This window comes from Mytilus edulis, chromosome 2, assembly GCF_963676685.1.
Source record: "Mytilus edulis chromosome 2, xbMytEdul2.2, whole genome shotgun sequence".
Classification (NCBI taxonomy): Eukaryota; Metazoa; Mollusca; class Bivalvia; order Mytilida; family Mytilidae; genus Mytilus; species Mytilus edulis.
This window is the reverse complement of record NC_092345.1, coordinates 104,565,347-104,591,112: the sequence shown is the minus strand read 5'-3', so window position 1 is coordinate 104,591,112 and position 25,766 is coordinate 104,565,347. Positions and strand designations below refer to the sequence as shown.

At 33.8% G+C, this 25,766-nt stretch overlaps 2 protein-coding genes across 2 annotated transcripts; both read left to right on the top strand.

Moving 5' to 3' along the window:
- LOC139513778 (uncharacterized) lies at positions 1-3,778 on the top strand. The gene is made up of 2 exons (XM_071302574.1): positions 1-751; positions 801-3,778. Exon 2 carries the CDS (start codon positions 1,538-1,540, stop codon positions 2,633-2,635), a length of 1,098 nt encoding a protein of 365 aa, XP_071158675.1. The 5' UTR covers positions 1-751; positions 801-1,537; the 3' UTR covers positions 2,636-3,778.
- A 5,813-nt stretch (positions 3,779-9,591) lies between these two features.
- Positions 9,592-16,957, top strand: LOC139513789 (pyridoxine-5'-phosphate oxidase-like). The gene is made up of 6 exons (XM_071302596.1): positions 9,592-9,926; positions 10,658-10,757; positions 13,813-13,866; positions 14,340-14,468; positions 15,881-15,957; positions 16,273-16,957. The coding sequence occupies exons 1-6, from the start codon at positions 9,661-9,663 to the stop codon at positions 16,436-16,438; spliced, it is 792 nt and encodes a 263-aa protein (XP_071158697.1). The 5' UTR covers positions 9,592-9,660; the 3' UTR covers positions 16,439-16,957.
- The last annotated feature ends 8,809 nt before the right edge of the window (positions 16,958-25,766 follow it).

The following is a 25,766-nucleotide window of genomic DNA, read 5'->3' as shown; positions in this document are numbered from 1 at the left end:
AATGCCGACATTCCCCCCTTTTTATAGTAAACCTATGTCTGTATAGTTTCTCGAAATTATTGAGGATAAAACAATAGATGTTAGTGAGATGTCTAATGTTACAAGTAGTGTAAAACTTGTCATTGTTATTTTGGCTGTTTTCATGATACGACAGATTTGTATATGTTAGTTTGTTAAGAATTTTTAGTTCACGTACTGATTCCGTATTTTCGCGGTAGTTACCTTATTATACAATAAACTCAAATAAAACTGTTCTAATGATCTACTAATAAATTTAAAGTCGAGACCCATCTTTATTGATGAAGATCAATCGTTGTTTACAAACAGTATCAACATTACGGGAGTTTCCCTAATATGATCCATGGTTGCCGATTGGTAAACAATATGTAACAAGCTCTGTCATTGGTCAGTCGAAAGTATAAATACCAAAACAACAACAGAAACGACGGAGTGTTTGGTTGACAAGAATGGGTAGTGACAAACTTAAATAAAAGCTGGAATATGTCTGAGAAATACAGACAAGCATTGAACGTTGCCTTTGTTTTAGTTTAAGGTTGTCGGTGCTGGTGCTAAGGCTTGTCGGTGACGGTGCTTAGGGTGCCGGTGACGGTGCTAAGGGTGCCGGTGACGGTGCTGAGGGTGCCAAATCGGGAGCAAATCCTTGGTGCAAATATTTATTGGTGCAAACTTTAGGTGCCAAATGGGAGCAAATCCTTGGTGCAAATATTTATTGGTGCAATTGATGGTTTAGGTGTAATTCCTGGGTGTAAATATATTGCTTGGAGCAAATAATGTTTTAGGTGAAAATCCTTGGTGTAAATATTGCTTGGTGCAAATAAATATATAGTTTTGTGCAACTTGTTTTGTTAGGTGAAATTCCTAGGTGACAAACTTTAAGAAAGTCAAGTATTTAATATTTATTACGGAAGCTTTATGGTAGGAACGATTTTGTGATTACCTATAAAGAATTGTTGATTGTTGATTGTATTTATTATGTCTTAAGGAATTGAGACTTATTATAAACTGTGGGTTAGTGAATCTGGTTGATTTACTTTAATGTGATCGAGTTTAGCGCTACACATTGGTAGTTTAATAATATTTAGATAGTGACAGAGTAAAGTCTCTGTTTAGGTTAGTTATAGATAAGACCAACCATACTAGGAACCGGACTAGGCCAGGAACAGAGCTGTACCACTACCAGTCCAGCATTTTTATAAATAATAATAAAGCATCTAAACTGTTCTATTTCATGTATTTTATTTCACGAATATTTAGTAAATATACAGTAATAACAAAACAAATATAAAATCAATATCGGTAGAGTGTTTTGGTCGACGGTAAAGCAACTAGACGTCGACCCTAATATTTTATCCTAATATACATACACACAATAAAAAGATCCCTTTACTTTATGTTCATTGTGTTCTCTGGTGTCCGACTCTAGCACCCGAGAGGCAGTGTTACAATTGGTGGCAGCGGTGGGATAAATTTATAGAGTCAGATTAAGTTGAATATATAAGATCATAGATAGAAAATAATGGACGATTCAAACGTAGTTACGTTTGGCCCACACTTGAATGAGACACATGGTGATGCTGAAGCAACTATTCATGAAAATGAAATAGACGCTCAAGGTACTGAAATTTTTAGAAGAACAGAGAGAATGATGGCCGAAGCTAGGGCAGAAATTAGGCTTCGGATGGACAGATGTTTTTCCGACTTTTCAAGTGATATGAGTAAGATGTTTGAAAAGTTTGAAAAGCACACTGTTGACACTAGGTCTACCCCAATTTTAGGACGGGGCAATGAAAGTTCCATAGATAATAATATGGGACCCGATGTTAGACATGATAAGGATGATCAGAATAATAGTCATTTTTCTGAGGTCCGACGGTCAAAATCTGAAATTTCTTGTAAGATTAAGCCACAAATCTATGACGGCTCTGATGATTTGGAAGAGTATTTGACTCAATTTGATTTGTTGGCCGAACTTAATGTTTGGGACTCAAAAACAAAAGCACTGCTTTTGGCAAGCAGTTTATCAGGGAACGCCAGGGCAATACTTAATGAAATCACAGATGGGGAACTACACAATTTTGACAGTTTGGTCACCTCTCTTAAGAATAGGTTTGGTTCAGTCAATAGAGCTGAAGTGTTTAGAGCAGAGTTGCAAACACGAGTACGATTTAAAAATGAAAGTCTGCCTGAATTAGCTCAGTCTATTAAGAAACTGACACGTAGGGCTTATCCTGGTACCTCTCCACTGGTTAGGGACACATTAGCTTTAGATTCTTTTATTGATGCAATACCTGAGACAGAAGTACGTCTCAGATTAAGGGAGGTTGGACCCAAATCAATAAATGAGGCAGAACATATTGCTGTCAGACTCGAAGCATTACGAGTTGCTGATATACGGAAAGGCCGAAATGTTCGCATTGTCGATATTGAAACGGTTCAAGAGCCTGATCTGAAACGGGAAATAAATGAAATCAAACAAAGTATTGAATCTTTGACGAATGAAGTACTTATTATCAAAAATCAAAATGATCAGCAATTCCGAGGAGATAATAATTATAGAGGAAATAAAAATAATTTCAATAGAAATTTTAACAATAGAGGAGCATTTCGTCGTTAGGAAAACGGACAAATGTCCAGTCAGGAGCGAGAATGATTTCTCGACACTGTGAATACTATTATTTTAATATTGTGTTGTGCCATCAAAACAGTTGTTTTGTTTTGGCTACTATATAGATGTACATGTATATATGCATTAAAAGTTCGCACGCTCGTTTTAGTTGGAGCTAGTTTATTTAAATTTTTATTGTGAAGACCGATTTGTTTTGGACAATTATTATACCGAAACAGATGTTTTATGTATAGATGTGATGTTGATTTCCTTTCACTAAGGATTGTTTAATAATTAAAGATGATGTTGTTCTTTGTCTCAAAATCAAAGGTAATGCCTCTTGCTGTAGAATCTCCGTAGCAGAGATTGTAGAAGTTCCGCTCTATAGATATATAAATGATTAATAAAAGCAAAAACTGCAGTTGCGCTAAACACTCTATTTTTATAATTTGTTTAGAACTAATGAACACGTTAAGTGAATATACTGATCTGTACTGGTCATTTCTGATGCAGAAATTAAAAACAAAATAGAAGGTCAACTGATAATTTGGTTAGAAACTCTGGTTGTAAGTAATGCTTTATACAATTGTTGAGCACACTAGCGGCATGATGCAAATATATTATTACGATCTTAGTCGGTAGCCCTATCAAGAGAATGTTCTCAAAACTAGTATTATGAGTAAAATGTAAAAAAAAATAAATAATAGAAGAGTATGTAGAGTTGAGCTAGATGATAAAAGCTCAATACATGACAAGAATGTCTCAGTTAAATACTGATATGTAGATATTTTGGCTTGGCCAGTCAAATGTATACTTTGAAGGTATGATTCTTGAGAATTGATCAATAAGAATGTAGTAGACATTTGATCTGAAAATAACTAGAGGTACACAACGAGGCACCTTTCGAAAGAAAGGCTGCGTGTACATGTCATATTTTCCAGATCAGATAGTAAAGTTGTAATTGATTGCTCAAAAGAGATAGACACAGGTTTGACCTAATTTATGGTCAGTGTCTATGGAGCAAAGCTTGACAAAAGTGGGTTTGCTTAAATATCTTTACAATGTTTGCAAGCCCGAATATAAGTACATGTATAAAAGAGAGAAATAGTCTAGGCAATGTCAAATAATGTTGTCAAAAACTGGAAAAATAAATAGTAAAGAATAATAAATTGATAGAAAGAGAAATTTGCTCAATAGAGATAAACACCAGTGACCAGATTATTGGTCGATGTTTATGGAGTAAAGCTTAGTAAAAGCGGGTTTGCTTAAATATCTTTACAATATTTGCAAGCCAGAATGTATAATTTAAAGTGAAATAGGTATATGTAATACAAAATAGGGCTGTATAGGAAACTAAGAGAAAAAGAAAGTAATAATTATTTAGGGATAGATAGAAACGACAGATTTGTTCAATAGAGATAGACACATGAGTGACCTAACTTCTGGTCAGTGTTTATGGAGCAATGAATGATCAAATGGTTTTGCTGGTTAAACATTTTACAATGTTTGCAAGCCTAAGTATCAGAAGTAAAGGAAAAACCTGAAACCAGAGTGGACAAAAATCAAAGTACAAAAGTTCTTTAAGTGTAGGTTGTTGACATGAATGAGTTTATTCGTGTACTTCTTTTTGTATGTTCGTCATCTTAAGAATAATAATATAATGAATTGGTTCTACTTTAATAAAACCTTACAAACGACTGTATTTGGGGACCAAATCCTTAAAGGTGGGGGCAATGTAATGCCGACATTCCCCCCTTTTTATAGTAAACCTATGTCTGTATAGTTTCTCGAAATTATTGAGGATAAAACAATAGATGTTAGTGAGATGTCTAATGTTACAAGTAGTGTAAAACTTGTCATTGTTATTTTGGCTGTTTTCATGATACGACAGATTTGTATATGTTAGTTTGTTAAGAATTTTTAGTTCACGTACTGATTCCGTATTTTCGCGGTAGTTACCTTATTATACAATAAACTCAAATAAAACTGTTCTAATGATCTACTAATAAATTTAAAGTCGAGACCCATCTTTATTGATGAAGATCAATCGTTGTTTACAAACAGTATCAACATTACGGGAGTTTCCCTAATATGATCCATGGTTGCCGATTGGTAAACAATATGTAACAAGCTCTGTCATTGGTCAGTCGAAAGTATAAATACCAAAACAACAACAGAAACGACGGAGTGTTTGGTTGACAAGAATGGGTAGTGACAAACTTAAATAAAAGCTGGAATATGTCTGAGAAATACAGACAAGCATTGAACGTTGCCTTTGTTTTAGTTTAAGGTTGTCGGTGCTGGTGCTAAGGCTTGTCGGTGACGGTGCTTAGGGTGCCGGTGACGGTGCTAAGGGTGCCGGTGACGGTGCTGAGGGTGCCAAATCGGGAGCAAATCCTTGGTGCAAATATTTATTGGTGCAAACTTTAGGTGCCAAATGGGAGCAAATCCTTGGTGCAAATATTTATTGGTGCAATTGATGGTTTAGGTGTAATTCCTGGGTGTAAATATATTGCTTGGAGCAAATAATGTTTTAGGTGAAAATCCTTGGTGTAAATATTGCTTGGTGCAAATAAATATATAGTTTTGTGCAACTTGTTTTGTTAGGTGAAATTCCTAGGTGACAAACTTTAAGAAAGTCAAGTATTTAATATTTATTACGGAAGCTTTATGGTAGGAACGATTTTGTGATTACCTATAAAGAATTGTTGATTGTTGATTGTATTTATTATGTCTTAAGGAATTGAGACTTATTATAAACTGTGGGTTAGTGAATCTGGTTGATTTACTTTAATGTGATCGAGTTTAGCGCTACACATTGGTAGTTTAATAATATTTAGATAGTGACAGAGTAAAGTCTCTGTTTAGGTTAGTTATAGATAAGACCAACCATACTAGGAACCGGATTAGGCCAGGAACAGAGCTGTACCACTACCAGTCCAGCATTTTTATAAATAATAATAAAGCATCTAAACTGTTCTATTTCATGTATTTTATTTCACGAATATTTAGTAAATATACAGTAATAACAAAACAAATATAAAATCAATATCGGTAGAGTGTTTTGGTCGACGGTAAAGCAACTAGACGTCGACCCTAATATTTTATCCTAATATACATACACACAATAAAAAGATCCCTTTACTTTATGTTCATTGTGTTCTCTGGTGTCCGACTCTAGCACCCGAGAGGCAGTGTTACAGTATGTCATTCGCTCAGTTTCTTCCCCCTATTGGATCTCCCAGAGGCACTCCTTTTGGATTTTATGTCATTCCATCAGTTTCTTTACCCTTTTGGGACTCACAGGTGTACTCCTCTTGGATTTTATGTCATTCCATCAGTTTCTTCTCCCTACTGGAGCTCCCAAGCACACTCCTTTTCGATATTATGTCATTCCATCAGTTTTTTTCATCTATTGGATCTCCCAGGGGCACTCCTTTTGGATATTATGTCATTCCATCAGTTTCTTCCCCCTACTAGAGCTCCCAAGCACACTCCTTTTGAATATTATGTCATTCCATCAGTTTCTTCCCCCTACTGGAGCTCACAAGCACACTCCTTTTGGATTTCATGTCATTCCATCAGTTTCTTTTCCCTATTGGAGCTCCCAGGGGCACTCCTTTTTGGATATTATGTCATTCCATCAGTTTCCTTCTTCTATTGGAGCTCTCAAGCACACTTCTTTTGGATATTATGTCATTCCATCAGTTTCTTTCCCATTGATGTTTGTGATGTTTACATCAGTTAACTACTGTAGCACTGTTATCGTCAACTTGATTCTCAACTTCAAAGGTCAAGGCCAAAGTTTAAGGAAATGCTGTTGTTCTTTTTGTTTAAGTTCATCTGTGAATGTCCTCTGTATAATCCTATTAGGAATACCTAGAACGTCTCGAGAAAATCCCACAGAGAAAAGTGGACTGTAGTTTTCATCTAAGAAATGCGCCTTTCTTCAAGAGAAAGCGAAATATATTGGCCACATTGTCTTCAAGACCGGTATCGAGTCTGATCCAGCTAAATTAGAGAAAGAATGGAACTTGCCAAAACCAACATCCCAAGAAGAGGTTAGACATTTTCTCGGCTTTGTTGATTACTATAGAAAATTTGTGAAAGATTTCAGCCAGATCGCCAAGCCTTGAAATATTCAAAGAGACAACAATCCGACCAAAGAGCAGAAAACAGCCGAAGGCCACCAATTGGTCTTCAACATAGCGAGAAAAATCCCACTTTATGCAGCTGGCCCCCTTATTTTTTTAACATTAATTGGCAACATATTCCAATCTTGTATGCCATTAAAATAGAATGTGTCTTTTTGATGACTCTTAACTGTGGAGGAACCGAGAAGTTATATTCACTATTTCGTGTGAAATGATGATGTAAATGTCGCACCTTTATGAAATTTGAATACATATAATTAGGACAATGGTGATAATAAATATTATGGACATGGTTTAATCTCAATTATTTAACACGATTTTCAATATTAACATAACCAATACTATTCAATACATTATGGTCAACTTTGATCTATATCCAGTGTTTTTTTTTATAAATGTAACATTTGTTTTGTAATACTTGTAAATCTTTATATTTTTTGCTGACACCAGCATACCATGCAGAACAGGCATAGTCAAAATGACATTGAATTAAAGCTGTATAAACATTTTGCCTGTCTGTATAGGAACTTCAATCTTGAATTTATCTTTAGAAAAATATTATTTAAAAAAAATTCTCCAGAAAGAGAGTTATCTATATTAAGGCCTAAATATTTCACACAATTTTGCGAGGAAATTGTGTGATTATTACAAGTAACATCGAAGTTACGGATTTTAGATAATTTACGTTTTGACCCAAACAGAATAATTTCTGTTTTCCCCAAATGAAGTGATAATTTATTATCAATCAGCCATTTGCTACAAGATTCAAGTTCCTTACCCAGTTTCTCAGATATAACTTCTGGGTTCTTATGAGAGTATAGTATGGTACTATCATCTGCATATAATAAAAGTTTGCAGTCTTTATTAATACTGATAGACAACGTCTCACATTGCAAGAACCACCACTGCCTTTACCAGATTCATCAGTTAAACGGCCGCAGATAGAATGCAGACCAACATCTTATCTCAAGGACTACGTCGACATATCCAAACAGGCCACGATACAGCCAGACTGGTTGAGGAAAGTTAACTGGTAACTACAGCAAGCAGTCGATGATACATTTTGATGACTAAAAATAGAGCTTTCCAAAACCATTATCTAATGAAGATTATGGAGAGTAACCTTTAGATTTCCATCATGTCGAGGACGCCATGCTTTCTGGAGAGGCGAAGACATTTCTGATGAGGGGGCAATAGGGGGTCATAACATGTTATCAACACCTCGATTTTGGCAAAACTTGAACAGTTAACAACAATTCTCAGATAACAGTAAACAACACTTTGAAAAGGGCCAAAAGTTTTAAACTTGTTAAGGCATTGCCTGAATCCTAAGTCTTATAAAAGGAACAGCACTGGGTTACTGTATCCACTATTTATTGGATGTTTATATACAGATATAAAAGTTGTTATATTGGTACTCTTTTTGGTGAAGCCATAAACCGTGTCCATGTATCCCCGGACACATAATGCATGCCAGCTGTATTTGGCACCGAAAATAGGATATATCTTATATTTTATCTGATGAAGTGGAAGTCATTTTTTCAACAGAGGGGATGGTATAGCAGAGTGGTTTTTTTTCTTTATAAATAATGTAATTTGTATACATTAGAAATCCATTTATATTTAAAATCTACTCATCAATTTCTTTTTGGTGTCTTATTTAATTTTTTTCTCACTCTTTCACATTATTTTTGAATTTTCCTCGGAGTTCAGTGTTTTTGTGATTTTACGTTTTACTTAAGGATAATAAGTCTTATGACATTATTTAATATAAATAATTTACGTATTGAGCATTCCAAGCTACATCCAACATGCTTAAAAGGGAGGCAAACTGTGATATCAAAGTAACATTAAATGAATATACCTAAAGTGTTAATAAAAGTCAGAGCGGATTGAACTGATATAATCAAAATAATTTACCGGCTTACCGTTTTTCTAAGGTGTTTTTGTTTCTTAACGGGGTACAGGTGATTGAGACTTTAAATTTGTAGCGTTGTCGTTTTTTGTATGGATTCTTGTATGTCGATGTGTTATTTTGAGGTATAGCGTAAATTACGTAAAATCCATGTTCAAATGCCACAAAAAAAAAACTGGCAAACCACAACACAAAGTCTCAATTAAAATCACAATGCAATCTGTTAAATGTATAATATCAGTTTAACATAATATAACAGTTGAACAATAATCCTTATTCACTAACACAATATCATTCTCAAGTCATCTAGCTTACTAGCTCCCCCTCTGTTTTCTATCGCATAATTACAGGCGGTACCCCGACGGTCAATGCAAAGATAGGGTACCGGGCAGTTCTGTAGATACCGGGCGGTACCTCGACGGTTCTCAAGATGGGCTACCGGGTGGTACCCTGCCAGTTTCAAAGATCGGGTACCGGACGATACCTCGACGGTTCTAAAGATGGGATACCGGGCGGTACCTCAACGGTTCTAAAGATGGGCTACCGAGCGGTTCTTAAGATACCGGGCGGTGAATTTAAATAATATGGATACCGTTCAAATAAATAAAAATACCGGGCGGTGCCCTGTAGAAATGTAATTTTACCCTAACGTATTAATAAAAAGATATGTTACATAAAAATAAATTATACTGTCAAACTAAAATAGCTACATAATGTTTTATTCCATTTTTTTTTAAGGAAAAATTAAATGTTCTAAAAAAAGGAAGGTGTAATTACGCAAATCCAGATAATTTTACTTAAGCTGGAACATAATATCAGAGTATGACAAAAAATTTAAACTCGAATAGAAGTTCGGATTATTGTTCAATTTATTCCCTGACTTGACCCCATATTTTATAATAAAATTCACAAGGGAAGTTACTCTCTTCAACTTTGACAGATGATTTCGTAACGTTCTAAACTGGATGAAACTGGCGTTGTTGAGGGGTATATCTCCACAAATTCTTCTAACTCACTTTACAAATCCGCTTATTTATCTTTCTCGCACAATGGCAGAGGTTAGTGGTGTCTCAGACATGCGTGCTCCATATCGAACTCATAGGGATGCTTTTGATGTTGACGACCTTGTTTCCAGAGAACCATTTCTACAATTTAAGAACTGGTTTGAGGAAGCCAAATTGGAACCAAATATTGAAGAAGCAAATGCAATGGCACTGGCAACAGCAACAAAGTAAACATGAATTTATTTATGCACTTCAGCTTGACGTAGTGGAGGGTGCAATACACCTTATCGCTATTTGTCCGCCATTACTGGATATCACACAGGTTCCCGTAAAATTTTGACGTCATAAAACAAAATATCTGACGCCACAATGGAAAAGTGATTGTTGTATGCGTCAAAAGTTCAAGCGGCCAGGTCGGCCGGCCGATAAGGCTAATAACGATAAGGTGTATAGTACCCTTGTCTGTCTGTACCTCCCTTTGGCTTTGTTAGTACTAAGTAGGTCCATCTGTATGTCCATTTATCCCTAACTTGGTTTCCGTTTTCTAACTTAAGTTTGCCTCAACCAAATGTTATGACACTTATACACAATACTTATTACCACAAAACACAGTTCAAGATTGAATTTTGGTAGTGTCACCTTACTTATACACAAATTATGGTTAGAGGCACTATTCACCTTATAGCTATTCATGGCTGACTCGAGAATCTGTCCTGCTTGAGCTATTACCATCATTCAACAATCCCTTTTCCATTGTGGCGTCAGATATTTTGTATTTACATGTATATGACGTCAAAATTTTACAGTCATTAGTTTTCACATCCTTGTTTATTGATTTGATTCACAGCCTACTAAAATAAACACTTTTCCATGCAAAGACTCAATATATATCAGCATTTTTTTAGTGTATATTAGTCACCATCTGAATAAGGTGTTTACTTATAATTGTATTTTGCAGAAATGGTAGTCCATCTGTCAGAATGGTACTTATGAAAGGCTTTGACAAGAATGGAATTGTATTTTATACTAACTACAACAGTAGAAAAGCTACAGAGCTGGTATGTCTCACTGCTACACTCTTATTCAGAGCTAGAAAATATATGTCTTACTGCTAAAGTCTTAGTCAGAGCTAGTATGTCTTACTGCACGCATATGCTTTAGTCTTAGTCAGAGCTGGTATGTCTTACTGCTACATTCTTAGTCAGAACTGGTATGTCTTACTGCTACATTCTTAGTCAGAGCTGGTACAAATGTATGTATTACTGCAACATTATAAGTCAGAGCTGGTATGTCTTACTACTACATTCTTAGTCAGAGCTGGTATGTCTTACTGTTAAATTCTTATAGTCAGAGCTGGCATGTCTTACTGCTATAGTCTTAGTCAGAGCTGGTATGTCTTACTGCTATAGTCTTAGTCAGAGCTGGTTTGTCTGACTGCTATATTCTTAGTCAGAGCTGGTATGTCTTACTGCTACATTCTTAGTCAGAGCTTGTATGTCTTACTGCTATATTCTTAGTCAGAGCTGGCATGTCTTACTGCTATATTCTTAGTCAGAGCTTGTATGTCTTACTGCTATATTCTTAGTCAGAGTTTGTTATCTTACTGCTACTTTATTAGTCATAGCTGGTATGTCTTACTTCTATATTCTAAGTCAGAGGTGTTATGTCTTACTGCTATACTTTAAGTCAGAGCTGGTATGTCTTACTGCTACATTCTTAGTCAGAGCTGGCATGTCTTACTGCTATAATCTTAGTCAGAGCTGGTATGTCTTACTGCTATAGTCTTAGTCAGAGCTGGTATGTCCTACTGCTACATTCTTAGTCAGAGCTGGTATGTCTTACTGCTACATTCTTAGTCAGAGCTGGTATGTCTTACTGCTACACTCTTAGTCAGAGCTGGCATGTCTTACTGCTATACTCTTAGTCAGAGCTGGTATGTCTTACTGCAATAGTCTTAGTCAGAGCTGGTATGTCCTACTGCTACACTCTTAGTCGGAGCTAGTATGTCTTACTGCTACATTCTTAGTCAGAGCTGGTATGTCTTACTGCTACACTCTTAGTCAGAGCTGGTATGTCTTACTGCTACATTCTTAGTCAGAGCTGGTATGTCTTACTGCTACACTCTTAGTCAGAGCTGGTATGTCTTACTGCAACACTCTTATTCAGAGCTGGTATGTCTTACTGCTACACTCTTAGTCAGAGCTGATATGTCTTACTGCAACATTCTTAGTCAGAACTGGTATGTCTTACTGCTACACTCTTAGTCAGAGCTGGTATGTCTTACACTAACACTCTTAGTCAGAGCTGGTATGTCTTACTGTTACATTCTTAGTCAGAGCTGGTATGTTTTACTGCTACACTCTTAGTCAGAGCTGGTATGTATTACTGCTACATTCTTAGTCAGAGCTGGTTTGTCTTACTGTTACACTCTTAGTCAAAGCTTAAATGTATTATTGCTACATTCTTAGTCAGAGCTTGTGTGTATTTCTGCTACACTCTTAGTCAGAGCTGGTATGTCTTACTGTTACATTCTTAGTCAGAGCTGGTATGTTTTACTGCTACACTCTTAGTCAGAGCTGGTATGTCTAACTGTTACATTCTTAGTCAGAGCTGGTATGTCTTACTCCTATATTCTTAGTCAGAGCTGGTATGTCTTACTGCTACATTCTTAGTCAGAGCTGGTTTGTCTTACTGTTACACTCTTAGTCAGAGCTTAAATGTATTACTGCTACATTCTTAGTCAGAGCTTGTGTGTATTACTGCTACACTCTTAGTCAGAGCTGGTATGTCTTACTGTTACATTCTTAGTCAGAGCTGGTATGTTTTACTGCTACACTCTTAGTCAGAGCTGGTATGTCTAACTGTTACATTCTTAGTCAGAGCTGGTATGTCTTACTGCTACATTCTTAGTCAATGCTGGTATATCTTACTACTACACTCTTAGTCAGAGCTGGTACAAATGTATGTATTACTGCTATATTCTTAGTCAGATCTGGTATGTCTTACTCCTATATTCTTAGTCAGAGCTGGTATGTCTTACTGCTACATTCTTAGTCAGAGCTGGTATGTCTTACTGCTACATTCCTAGTCAGAGCTGGTATGTCTTGCTGCAACATTCTTAGTCAGAGCTGGTATGTCTTGCTGCAACATTCTTAGTCAGAGCTGGTATGTCTTAATGCTGCAGTCTTAGTCAGAGTTGGTATGTCTTACTGTTACATTCTTAGTCAGAGCTGGTATGTTTTACTGCTACACTCTTAGTCAGAGCTGGTATGTCTAACTGTTACATTCTTAGTCAGAGCTGGTATGTCTTACTCCTATATTCTTAGTCAGAGCTGGTATGTCTTACTGCTACATTCTTAGTCAGAGCTGGTTTGTCTTACTGTTACACTCTTAGTCAGAGCTTAAATGTATTACTGCTACATTCTTAGTCAGAGCTTGTGTGTATTACTGCTACACTCTTAGTCAGAGCTGGTATGTCTTACTGTTACATTCTTAGTCAGAGCTGGTATGTTTTACTGCTACACTCTTAGTCAGAGCTGGTATGTCTAACTGTTACATTCTTAGTCAGAGCTGGTATGTCTTACTGCTACATTCTTAGTCAATGCTGGTATATCTTACTACTACACTCTTAGTCAGAGCTGGTACAAATGTATGTATTACTGCTATATTCTTAGTCAGATCTGGTATGTCTTACTCCTATATTCTTAGTCAGAGCTGGTATGTCTTACTGCTACATTCTTAGTCAGAGCTGGTATGTCTTACTGCTACATTCCTAGTCAGAGCTGGTATGTCTTGCTGCAACATTCTTAGTCAGAGCTGGTATGTCTTGCTGCAACATTCTTAGTCAGAGCTGGTATGTCTTAATGCTGCAGTCTTAGTCAGAGTTGGTATGTCTTTCTGCTACATTCTTAGTCAGAGCTGGTATGCTTTTTCTTACCACACTGCAATTCACATAACTTTTTATCTGTGTATTTCATTTTTATTTTCTTGAGACAGAAATGAAGTTTTAAGTTTAAGTTAAAGAAAGCTTTAACATACAAACAAGAGATTTTTGTAATGCTGTTGTAAATGGAAACTACATTGTACATGTCTAAATGTTACATTTCGATTCAGGAAGAAAACCCCAGATGTTCTTGCATGTTTTATTGGGAACAATTGAAAAGAAGTGTAAGTATAAGCTGTTGTAGAAAAGTTTACAAAGTTTGATATAATTATTTTAATTTTACATGAAATTATTGCAGAAGTTTGTATTAAATAATTATAGAAGGAAACATGCTTATATATATCTTGGTCTTCTTGTGTCTCTTGTCAATCTAATTGTTCACTCCTTTAGTAAATTAGGTGTATATACATGTAAACATCTTCCTATATATATATAAAATCACATTGCTGTAATGTAACAATGAATCAACTGGTTTTCACAGTTCTATGAGCATGATGAGTACTGTAATAATGTTGCTTAAAGAATATATGCACTATAAAAATGGATGTAAGTTGTGATAACAAAAACTTTGCAGTCACTTTATAATCTGATTATTGACACGTACTCTTATATTAATAAATTTCAACACATTTAAAGATAGTTCCGTTTGTGTTATTTATCCTCCTGTAGGTTTAATTTTTCACACTTTTTTAAACAGATAAGAGTTGAAGGGTCAGTGTCCAGATTGTCTAAAGAAAAATCTGAAGAATATTTCAATTCCCGACCAAGACCAAGTCAGCTTGGTGCTTTAAGTAGTAACCAGGGCAGTATTGTAGATAGCAGAAAGGTAAATAACAAAACAAAATATTCTTCATCTTACTTGCAAACACGGTACTTTCTTTTAACCACTGATCAATGCATGAATGAACCAAATTTTACAGGAATTATGGACTTCAACCATTAGATTTTGGTATTGAAACAATGGCACCTGAATTTTGTATTAGGAAGGATTGTTTGCCATCATGTGTAGTTGAACATACATGTATAGTACCAATATTTTTATTTGACCAATTTTACAGGTGTTATGGGACTTTGACTATTTGTTGGAGTAATGTAACAACAACTTGTGAAAGAAATTCCTTTATAACCATTTGACAGAAAGCACTTATACTTAGCACTTTTTTTTATTTGACTAGTTTTAGAAATGGAGTAAAGGGTTTTTTACCATTTATTGAAGTATTGGGTAGTTGATCATATTCTACTGTCATTTTGATCCCACCATATTAAGGTGGATCGGGACTATTCAACTGCGCATAATTTCACGCATGAATTACAATGCACACGAAAGTATGTGTTGTAAGTTCGATATTATATTTTAAAAATATTTTGATCGATTAGAAATGTTAAATTATTGTAGTTATGTGACTAAAAGAATATTTTTGTTATAATGTGTATCTGTGAAAGGCTCAAAATGACATTTAACCCATTTTCACCATTTTTCTGCCAAAATTTGGGTTTTAAGGCAAAATATGTTTTATACTTATCGGTGACCTATGTTTTTTATTTGCCCATTCTTTGTAGCTATATTTCCAGCTTTTTATATTACAGTTTTGGACCAAGTGTCATAGAATGTTTTTTTTTTATATTCCGATAGAATTATGTCAACACCTCTATTTTCCCTATCATTTGATTGAAAAATGGTCCCTTTTGCATACCTGTTTAAAAGTAAAATTTTGAGCTTAAATGGTCTGTGACCCCCTATTTTTTTGGACCAATTTGATTTATTTTCTGTAAAGAATACACCTTAAAGGGAGTTTCGGGACAGATTTTTTTTTTTTAGTATTGTCAGAGTTTCACCTCTGAGACCAATTGAGAGTAGGTTCTTATACTTGGTAGGATTGTTTGCTATCATGTACAATTCACCAGATTGTACCATCTTTTTGATTTGACCATTTTGTTTGTAGTTATGGACTTTTGTCATATTTTGTTTATCATACCTAAATGACAGGTGATTCCTGGACTCAATTTCACAAAAAAACTTACGACTAACATTGATCATAAGTATACTGATTTGTTCATGACTTAGGACCAATCTTAGTCGCAAGTTTTTTTTGTGAAATCGACTCCTGATTTATATAGTGCTGGGAATGTTTCACTATGCTGTAGTAATCTTGTTATATGCTGAGCTAAAATTGGAATAAATGAATGCTATTGTAAACAATATTTTGATGATTAATATTTTGAATAAATGTTTTGCAGACAATAAGTGATAGATTCAAATCCTTATCAGAAACGTATAAAGATGAAGATAAGATAATACCCAAACCTGACTGCTGGTAAGTTACCCAGATATTATACCTTAGTCTCATTTCTGATTATATATCAATGTTCAAGCCAGTTTTTACCATACCAAATTAATTATAAATAGACTCTTCACAGACACCAGGAGTATATTATATTTTTTTTTATGTCAGACATGCATTTCTTATAGATCAAGTTAGCATTATGTTCCAGTACAATAAATTTTCAAACTGGTAGGGGACTATGAATTACCATGCATTACTTTCAGTATAGTTGTTTATATAATGTTTTAGACAGGGGTGGGAGATTAATACATCAGATAGATGTTAATTTATATATTATTTCTACAGGGGTGGATACCTAGTAACTCCAGATCTGTTTGAGTTTTGGCAAGGACAAACAACTAGACTTCATGACAGAATATGTTTCAGAAGACTAGCAACTGGAGAAAAAGTTGATGAAAAATTAACCCATATAGGAGAAGATGGTTGGGTGTTTGAGCGATTAGAACCATAAGTCAAGAACTTGTAACCAGCTTTCTCTATCTCAATGTATCTTAAATGTTTAATTTGTTTTGAAGTTTTAGAAATTATGAAATTAATAGTTATTGTCAACAAACTTTTAAGAGTCAAAATGGTTCCTTTAAAACACATTGTTTTTAGTTTTGGCCAGGCTTAAAAAAAAGGATTTCATATCAGTATGATAAATATAAAATCCTGCTGATAAGGATAGTATGGCTGAGAGTAAAGCATGTGACACTGTGATGATTGTAGGATTTTAAATTATGTATTTTATAATTTCACATACCGACCATGGGAGGGCATAATAGCCAGTCAAGGTCGTTAAACATCCCCTAGTAGTGGTACATAGTATTAGTTTTATTATTGTCATTAAAGTTGATGGTGCATTAAGGAGGAGGCTTGAGGGTATAAAAATTTCAGAAAAAAATTAAACATTTATTTTTCATTACAAATTTTATTTATTACCTTTATTAGCTGTTACTTTATCATATGGTACAAAAATCATTCCAAAAAATCAATTCCTGTTGGCCCCAGATGACTGTTAAAATGTGAATATCATTGAAAAAAGCTCCAAATTATCTCCCTTTGGTGCAAAAATGACATTTTTTGGCATTCAAATTGAAATATCTTTTGTTACTCATCGTTGACCTATATTTTTTAGCTCACCTGACCTGAAAGGTCAAGTGAGCTTTTCGCATCACTTGGCGTCCGTCGTCCTGCGTCCGTCGTCCGTCGTCTGTAAACTTTTACAAAAATCTTCTCCTCTGAAACTACTTGGCCAAATTCTACCAAACTTGGCCACAATCATCCTTGGGGTATCTAGTTTAAAAAATGTGTGGCGTGACCCGTCAAACCTACCAAGATGGCCGCCATGGCTAAAAATAGAACATAGGGGTAAAATGCAGTTTTTGGCTTATAACTCAAAAACCAAAGCATTTAGAGCAAATCTGACATGAATAATATTGTTCATCAGGTCAAGATCTATCTGCCCTGAAATTTTCAGACGAATCGGACAACCTGTTGTTGGGTTGCTGCCTGTGAAATGGCTATTTTAAGGAAATTTTGCAGTTTTTGGTTATTATCTTGAATACTATTATAGATAAAGATAAACTGTAAACAGCAATAATGTTCAGCGAAGTAAGACCTACAAATAAGTCAACATGACCAAAATGGTCAGTCGACCCCTTAAGGAGTTATTGCCCTTTATAGTCAATTTTTAACAACTTTTCGTCATTTTTTGTTACTTTTCTAAAAATCTTCTGCTCTTAAACTACTTTGCCAAATTTAACCAAACTTGGCCACAATTATCATTGTGGTTTATAGTTTATAAAATGTGTCCGATGACCCAGCCTACCAAACAAAATGGCCGACATGGCTAAAATTAGAACATAGTGGTAAAATGCAGTTTTTGCTTTATATCTTTGAAACTAAGACATTTAGGGCAAATCTTTCAAGATTTTAATGTCCATCAGAATAAGATATATCCCCTCACAAATTTTCAATTGATTCGGACAACCTGTTGCTGGGTTGCTGCCCTAAAATTGGTGATTTTAAGGAAATTTTGCAGTTTTTGGTTATTATCTTGAATACTATTATAGATAGAGATAAACTGTAAACAGCAATAATGTTCAGCAAAGTAAGATCTACAAATAAGTCAGCATGATCAAAACTGTTAGAGGACCCCTTAAGGAGTTATTGCCCTTTATAGTCAATATTGAACAACTTTTCGTCATTTTTGTAACTTGTATAAAAATCATTTCTAAAACTACTTGGCCAAATTTAACCAAACTTGGCCACAATCATAATACTAGGGTATCTTTTAAAAAAAAAGTGTCTAATGACCCCGCCTACCAACGAAGATGGCCGACATCAGTAAACACATTAACAGGTGAGCGACACAGGCTCTTGAGAGCCTCTAGTTTATTATAATTGTCAAATAAGCTGTACTAAACTAGCTATTGTAAAATTTGAGCGATTTCTGTAATTAAGTTCTTTTTTTATTTCGATATTACCTCTATTTCTCCTATTAGTTCAACAGAAAAAAGTACCTTTACAAAAATGTGTGCTTCTTTCGAAGGCAGAATGTGAGCATAAATTAACGGTGACACCATTTTTATTTTTCTATTAAGTATAAGATAAAGTTTATTTATAGAACAATATAGCGAAATCCAATATTAAAAAAAAAAAAAAATTAGCCCCCCTAAGAGACCGATTTGGCAAAAAAATTATAGCATAAGAATTTTGATTTAAATTAATTGATTATATTGATTAGAAAGGCCCAATACTAACATCTTTCAAATATTGGGATTTTGATATTTCTTTTCCCCATAGAAAAAAAATCCCCAAAAAAATCAAACAGAATTGTATCAGAGAGTTTGTTCATACAGGCAAAAAGGAATAAATTTAAATTAATTTTTGTCACCAAAAAATGTTATTCTTACACTTTTAAAATAACTACTTTTATTACAATACCATGATTCATTGAATTTAAACAATAATATAAATGTTAAAAAAAAACAACATTCCAACAGATTCCTTATACTGTAAATTCAGAAATTATTGCAATGTTTTTATTATTGCTATATGCATAAGAGTTTGAGGTAAAAAATTGCATTTTTAAGTTTTGATTTGCATAAGTTTAGCATTTTGATTTCTGTCAATATTTATACAGTCCTACATTAAGTCATAGATACTATATTTTGTTTATATATGAAACATGAATTTAACCATGGGTTTATGATTCTAATCTTTTGAATTTAGCAACATAATTTGTTTCGTCAAAGACCAATGACAACATTGTTTTCTATTATAATTATATTCAAAAGATAATTCTGATTGGCATTTGAAATCTAACGAGAATATTTAAAAAAATAGATTTAATTTCTGTAGCTTTAATATTTTGTTGATTAAATTGGTATAATAACTGTACCAATTACTGTGCAGTGTTTAATGCATCACACATGCTTTATTCTTCTAATCCTAGTTTCAAAATGATGCATCTAGGTTAAAAAATGTTATTTATCATTACTGTGTAATAGAAATTGATATATACATGTATATTTGCATGTAAAGTTTTAAGTACCTACTACATGTAGTAGTAATGGACTATAGTTAGTTATTTTCATATGAAATACATGTGACATTGGATTATGTATAATATTTCCCTATATAGATGGTAAAACTGTCTGATCGTATGTAACAATGAATAAATCTATCAATTATATTATAAACTGTTAACTTTTATGGTGCAATTATAGGTTTCATTTTTTTTAAACCAGTTAGTTTTATAGTGCCAATACAAATTTCCCTTTTGTAGCCTTCCAGTTTACAGTACCAATAAAAGTTTCATTTGTAATACCATTTTCACAAAGTTAGAAAAAAGAATGTGATTTTGGTATATCATAGATAAGTGATTTTATTGTTCCAGCATTTAGATTTTTAAGATGGTGCAGAATTGAATGTATATGATAAAATGATAGATGTGTAAATGACATGCAGAAAGTAGGAAACACCATTTCAATTATATACAACTAACTTTTGATGAATTTAGAATACATACAAGATATACTTTTTATACGACCGCAAATTTTGAAAAAATTTTCGTCGTATATTGCTATCACGTTGGCGTCGGCGTCGTCGTCGTCGTCGTCCGGCTTCCGAATACTTTTAGTTTTCGCACTCTAACTTTAGTAAAAGTGAATGGAAATCTATGAAATTTTAACACAAGGTTTATGACCACAAAAGGAAGGTTGGTATTGATTTTGGGAGTTTTGGTCCCAACATTTTAGGAATTAGGGGCCAAAAAAGGCCCAAATAAGCATTTTCTTGGTTTTCGCACTATAACTTTAGTTTAAGTTAATAGAAATCTATGAAATTTTGACACAAGGTTTATGACCACAAAAGAACGGTTGGGATTGATTTTGGGAGTTTTGGTCTCAACAGTTTAGGAAATAGGGGCCAAAAAAGGGGCCAAAAAAGGGCCCAAATAAGCATTATTCTTGGTTTTCGCACAATAACATTAGTTTAAGTAAATAGAAATCAATGAAATTTAAACACAATGTTAATGACTACAAAAGGAAGGTTGGTATTGATTTTGGGAGTTTAGGTGCCAACAGTTTAGGAATTAGGGGCCAAAAAGGGACCCAAATAAGCATTTTTCTTGGTTTTCGCACCATAACGTTAGTATAAGTAAATAGAAATCTATGAAATTTAAACACAAGGTTTATGACCATAAAAGAAAGGTTGGGTTTGATTTTGGGAGTTTTGGTCCCAACATAATAAGGGGCCCAAAGGGTCCAAAATTAAATTTTTGTTTGATTTCATCAAAATTGAATAATTGGGGTTCTTTGATATGCTGAATCTAACTGTCATGACTGTGTATGTAGATTCTTAACTTTTGGTCCCGTTTTCAAATTGGTCTACATTAAGGTCCAAAGGGTCCAAAATTAAACTTAGTTTGATTTTGACAAAAAATGAATCAGTTAGGTTCTTTGATATGCTGAATCTAAAAATGTACTTAGATTCTTGATTATTGGCCCAGTTTTCAAGTTGGTCCAAATCGGGGTCCAAAATTAAACTTTGTTTGATTTCATCAAAAATTGAATAAATGGGGTTCTTTGATATACCAAATCTAACTGTGTATGTAGATTCTTCATTTTTGGTCCTGTTTTCAAATTGGTCTACACTAAAGTCCAAAGGGTCCAAAATTAAACTTAGTCTGATTTTAACAAAAATTGAAATCTTGAAGTTCTTTGATATGCTGAATCCAAAAATGTACTTAGATTTTTTATTATGGGCCCAGTTTTCAAGTTGGTCCAAATCAGGATCTAAAATTATTATATTAAGTATTGTGCAATAGCAAGTCTTTTCAATTGCACAGTATTGCGCAATGGCAAGAAATATCTAATTGCACAATATTGTGAAATATCAAATTTTTTTTTAATTAGAGTTATCTTTCTTTGTCCAGAATCAACTTAAATCTTTGTTATATACAATATACAATGTATATTCACTTTTTACTACCAACTGATAAATTAAAATAATCTTTACCATTCAGTGATAACAAGCAGTTTTTTTACATCTTAATATTTTATGATGTATTTAAATGAGTAGTTATTGTTGCAAACTCCATTAGAAATTTTAATTGAGATTAGTTTTGGAATAAGGGAAAGGGGGATGTGATTAAAAAAATTGGGTTCAATTTTTCTCATTTGAAATTTCATAAATAAAAAAGAAAATTTCTTCAAACATTTTTTTGAGAGGATTAATATTCAACAGCATAGTGAATTGCTCTAAGAGAAACAAAAATTTTAAGTTCATTAGAACACATTCATTCTGTGTCAGAAACCTATGCTGTGTCAACTATTTAATCACAATCCAAATTTAGAGCTGAATCCAGCTTGAATGTTGTGTCCATACTTGCCCTAACCGTTCAGGGTTCAACCTCTGCGGTCGTATAAAGCTACGCCCTGCGGAGCATCTGGTTGTTGTTGTCTTGAATCAATAGTGACAATAGCACACTGGCTGAATAACTAATTATTATTTTATAAATTACAAACGAAAGTAAACCAACGCCTGGTGAATCTGTAGTACAATAGTGTCCCTAAACTTTTGTTGCAGAAAGCTCGACAAAGGGATAGTGATCCAGCAGTGGCGGCGTTAGCTAACTTCTTAAAAGCTATATATTTTAGAAGGTGGAAGACCTGGATGCTTCATACTTTGTATAAAGATGCCTCATGTTACGAACTTTCCATCAGTCACATGTCCAATGTCCTTGACCTCATTTTCATGGTTCAGTGACTACTTGAAAAAAAAGTTCAGATTTTTTTTGTAATGTTAAATTCTCTCTTATTATAAGTAATAGGATAACTATATTTGGTATGTGCGTACCTTGCAAGGTCCTCATGCCTGTCAGACAGTTTTCACTTGACCTCTACCTCATTTCATGGATTAGTGAACAAGGTTAAGTTTTGGTGGTCAAGTCCATATCTCAAATACTATAAGCAATAGGTGTAGTATATTCTGTGTATGGAAGGGCTGTAAGGTGTACATGTCGAACTGGCAGGTGTCATCCGACCTTGACTTCATTTTCATGGTTCTTTGGTTATAGTTAAGTTTTTATGTTTTGGTCTGTTTTTCTTATACTATATGCAATAGGTCTACTATATTTGGTGTATGGAATGATTGTAAGGTGTACATGTCTAGCTTACAGGTGTCATCTGACCTTGACCTCATTTTCATGGTTCAGTGGTCTTTTTTTTCGAATACTATATGCAATACGTCAACTATATTTGGTGTATGGAAATATTTTATGATCTATATGTCAGTTGCGCAGGTTTTATTTGACCTTGGCCTCATTTTCATGGTTCATTGTAAGTGTTTTAAAGTATTTGTGTTTTAATCTGTTTTTCTTTATTTATAAGCAATAGGTTAACTATATTTGTTGTATGGAAGAATTGTTAGCTGTACATGTCTGTCTGGCATGGTTCATCTGACCTAGACCTCATTTTCATGGTTCATTGATCAATGTTTAGTTTTTTTGGTTAATGTTGAGTTTATGTGACAGTTGAAATAAAGCTTTATATTTAGGACTATCAATATAATATCAATGATCAGTAAAGAAGGCGAGACATTTCAGCGTGTGCACTCTTATTTAAATCAATGTTATATTTATTTATATGTTGTTTTCTTTTTTCAATTGCAGGCAATCATGAATTTTATTTTTCCTACTGTTATTTGAAGTGTAGTATTAATTTGAATCATTTTCTCAAAGGAATAAAGCAGGTTTGTATAAAAAGCTCTGCGAAACATTTGTTGATTATTTTGATAAAGTGGCATATTTACAATACTGTTGTCATACAACTTTAAGGTTAGGTTCTCCACAAATCCTGATTGAATCCAAGTAATATAACAATCTTTTGTCTTCCATTCTGTTTTAGCTTATTTATTGATTTTGCACTGTTGATCTCTTTTGAATTAAATGAATTCGAAGTTATGTAAATTTGATTATTCTGTTGTTTTGTATTGATAATAAAAAAGATGGCCACTTCTTCAATAAAAAATTGGCATGTCCAAATTCCACTACTATTTATTTCAAAACTAACCCAGTCTCACTATTTTCATTAATAAAACCTTGCAATAATTTCTGAATTTACATCACAATAAGCAATAGGTCAACTTTATTTTGTGTATGGAATGATTGTAAGATGAACATGTGGCTGTTTAACATACAGGTTTCATCTGACCTAGACCTCAATTTTATGGTTTATTGGAAAATATTAAGTTTATTGTTTGGTCGATATCACAGATACTTTAAGCTATAAAGCCACTACATTTGATGAATTGAATGATTGTCAGGGGAACATGCTTGTCTAGCAGCCTTAGCAGGCTTCATCTGACCTTGACCACATTTTTGTTGATCATTGGACAATTTTTTAGTTTTTTTGGTTCTATTAGTAATTCTATTTCTCAGATATTGTAAGCAATACATCAATTATTTTTAAGTGTATGGAACAATTGTGAGTTGTTATGTCTGTCTGGCAGGTTTCACCTGACCTTGACCTCATTTTCATGGTTCATTTTCAAGGTTCATTGGACAATTTTGAGTTTTTGAGGTTTGTTCTATTTCTCAGACATTATGTGGAACAATTTTGCGGTGTACATGTCTGTCTGGCAGGGTTTGTATGAATTTATCTACTTTTCATGGTTAATTGGTTAATGATAATGTTTTTGTATTTTGTCAATTTATCAGATACTATAAGCAATTGGTTAACTATATTTGGAGTATGGAATAATGTTTGATGAACATGTCTGTCTGGCATAGTTCAAATGACTGTGACCTCATTTTCATAAAACATTGATAATGTTGAGTTTTTGTGATTCTTCTCTTTGTAGTAAAATCTTCATATAACAGACTTATGTCATAATTTAATGATAATTAAAGCAGGCAAGACATTTCAGTGTGTTCACACTTTTTATAAATATGGTTGCACATAATGATTGAGATTACAACTATCCCGTTAATGGACCTTTTCTATTAGACTTATCACCAGGTTTGTACTTATGTGATGACATTTACCCTTGTGGAGCACCTGACATAAAAAGAAGATGTGGTAGGATTGCCAATGAGACAACTCTCCACAAGAGACCAAAATAACACAGAAAGTAACAACTATAGGTTACCGTACAGCCTTCAGCAATGAGCAAAGCCACTACAGCATAGTCTCCTATTAAAGGCCCCAAAATGACGATGCAAAACAATTCAAAGAAGAAAACCAATGGCCTAGTTTTTGGTGGAGTTAGTTTTGCTCAGTTGTTAAGTTTTCTGTATTGTGTTTTGTGTAATATTGTTTGCCTTTTCATCATTTTCTGTTGTTTGCAGTGGCATTGTCAAGTTTGCTTTCAATTTATATCAGTTTTGATGTCCTTTGAAATCTTTTGCATCTCATTTGCTACTAATGTTTCGAACAAGATCTGTATTTTGTGGTTATAAGCATTGTGTATGTATAAGTTACATAATATTTGGTTAAGGCATACAAAAGTTAGAGAATGGAAACCAATATTGGAATTGATGGATAAGTGTAAGTTTTAGATACCCAATCTGATGAGGAAGGGGAATAAAGATGCATAAACAGAGGAAAAAAACCAACAAGCTGACCCCTCTCAAAATAAAATAAAAGAAGAATGTGGGACACAGATGCCTCTAATTGTAAATATACCACAAATTCATAATTTTTCTATCTATAAAGGGACATAACTTGATCTGTGTTTGGTGGTATTAAGCATTGTGTATACCAGTAATAACAATTGGTTTAGGCAAACTAAAGTAAAAAAAAAAAAAATCCATTAACAAAGAGACATATATGTCTGGAGAATGGTGAAACAGTTGCCACCAGATTCAAACACGATTTGTATAATTTATATAAGATTTGGTTGAGGCACAATAAGTAAGAAATGAAAATCGCAAATTTAGCATTTTCCATTAATAAAAGGACATAACTGGAGAACAGCGAAAGTAAAGCCACCAAATATATCTGTGTTGAGGGAGATGGATGGATATATAAAGGACTCTTCTGCAAACGCACAACAGATTTTTGGATTGGTGATTTTTTTTATAACATCTATCAATTTTAAATGTAATTAAGTAGATGTTATCTATCCTGTCAGTGGTCTTTGGTGAATAGTTTTCTCTTTCATACAACATAGACTTACATTTATTTTTATAGTCATAAACTTCAATTGAAAGTATCCATACTTTATACTTATTTTGAAATAACAACAACTGTTTGATATTAAAGCTTGTGACATATTGAGAACATTGCAAG

Bases quoted from the DNA above. Each gene is read 5' to 3' on its own strand.
- LOC139513778 (XM_071302574.1), top strand. From the start codon at position 1,538: ATGGACGATTCAAACGTAGTTACGTTTGGCCCACACTTGAATGAGACA.
- LOC139513789 (XM_071302596.1), top strand. From the start codon at position 9,661: ATGAAACTGGCGTTGTTGAGGGGTATATCTCCACAAATTCTTCTAACT. The intron at 14,469-15,880 runs GTAAATAACAAA...AATGTTTTGCAG, and splicing joins GTATTGTAGATAGCAGAAAG to ACAATAAGTGATAGATTCAA. The intron at 15,958-16,272 runs GTAAGTTACCCA...TTATTTCTACAG, and splicing joins ATACCCAAACCTGACTGCTG to GGGTGGATACCTAGTAACTC.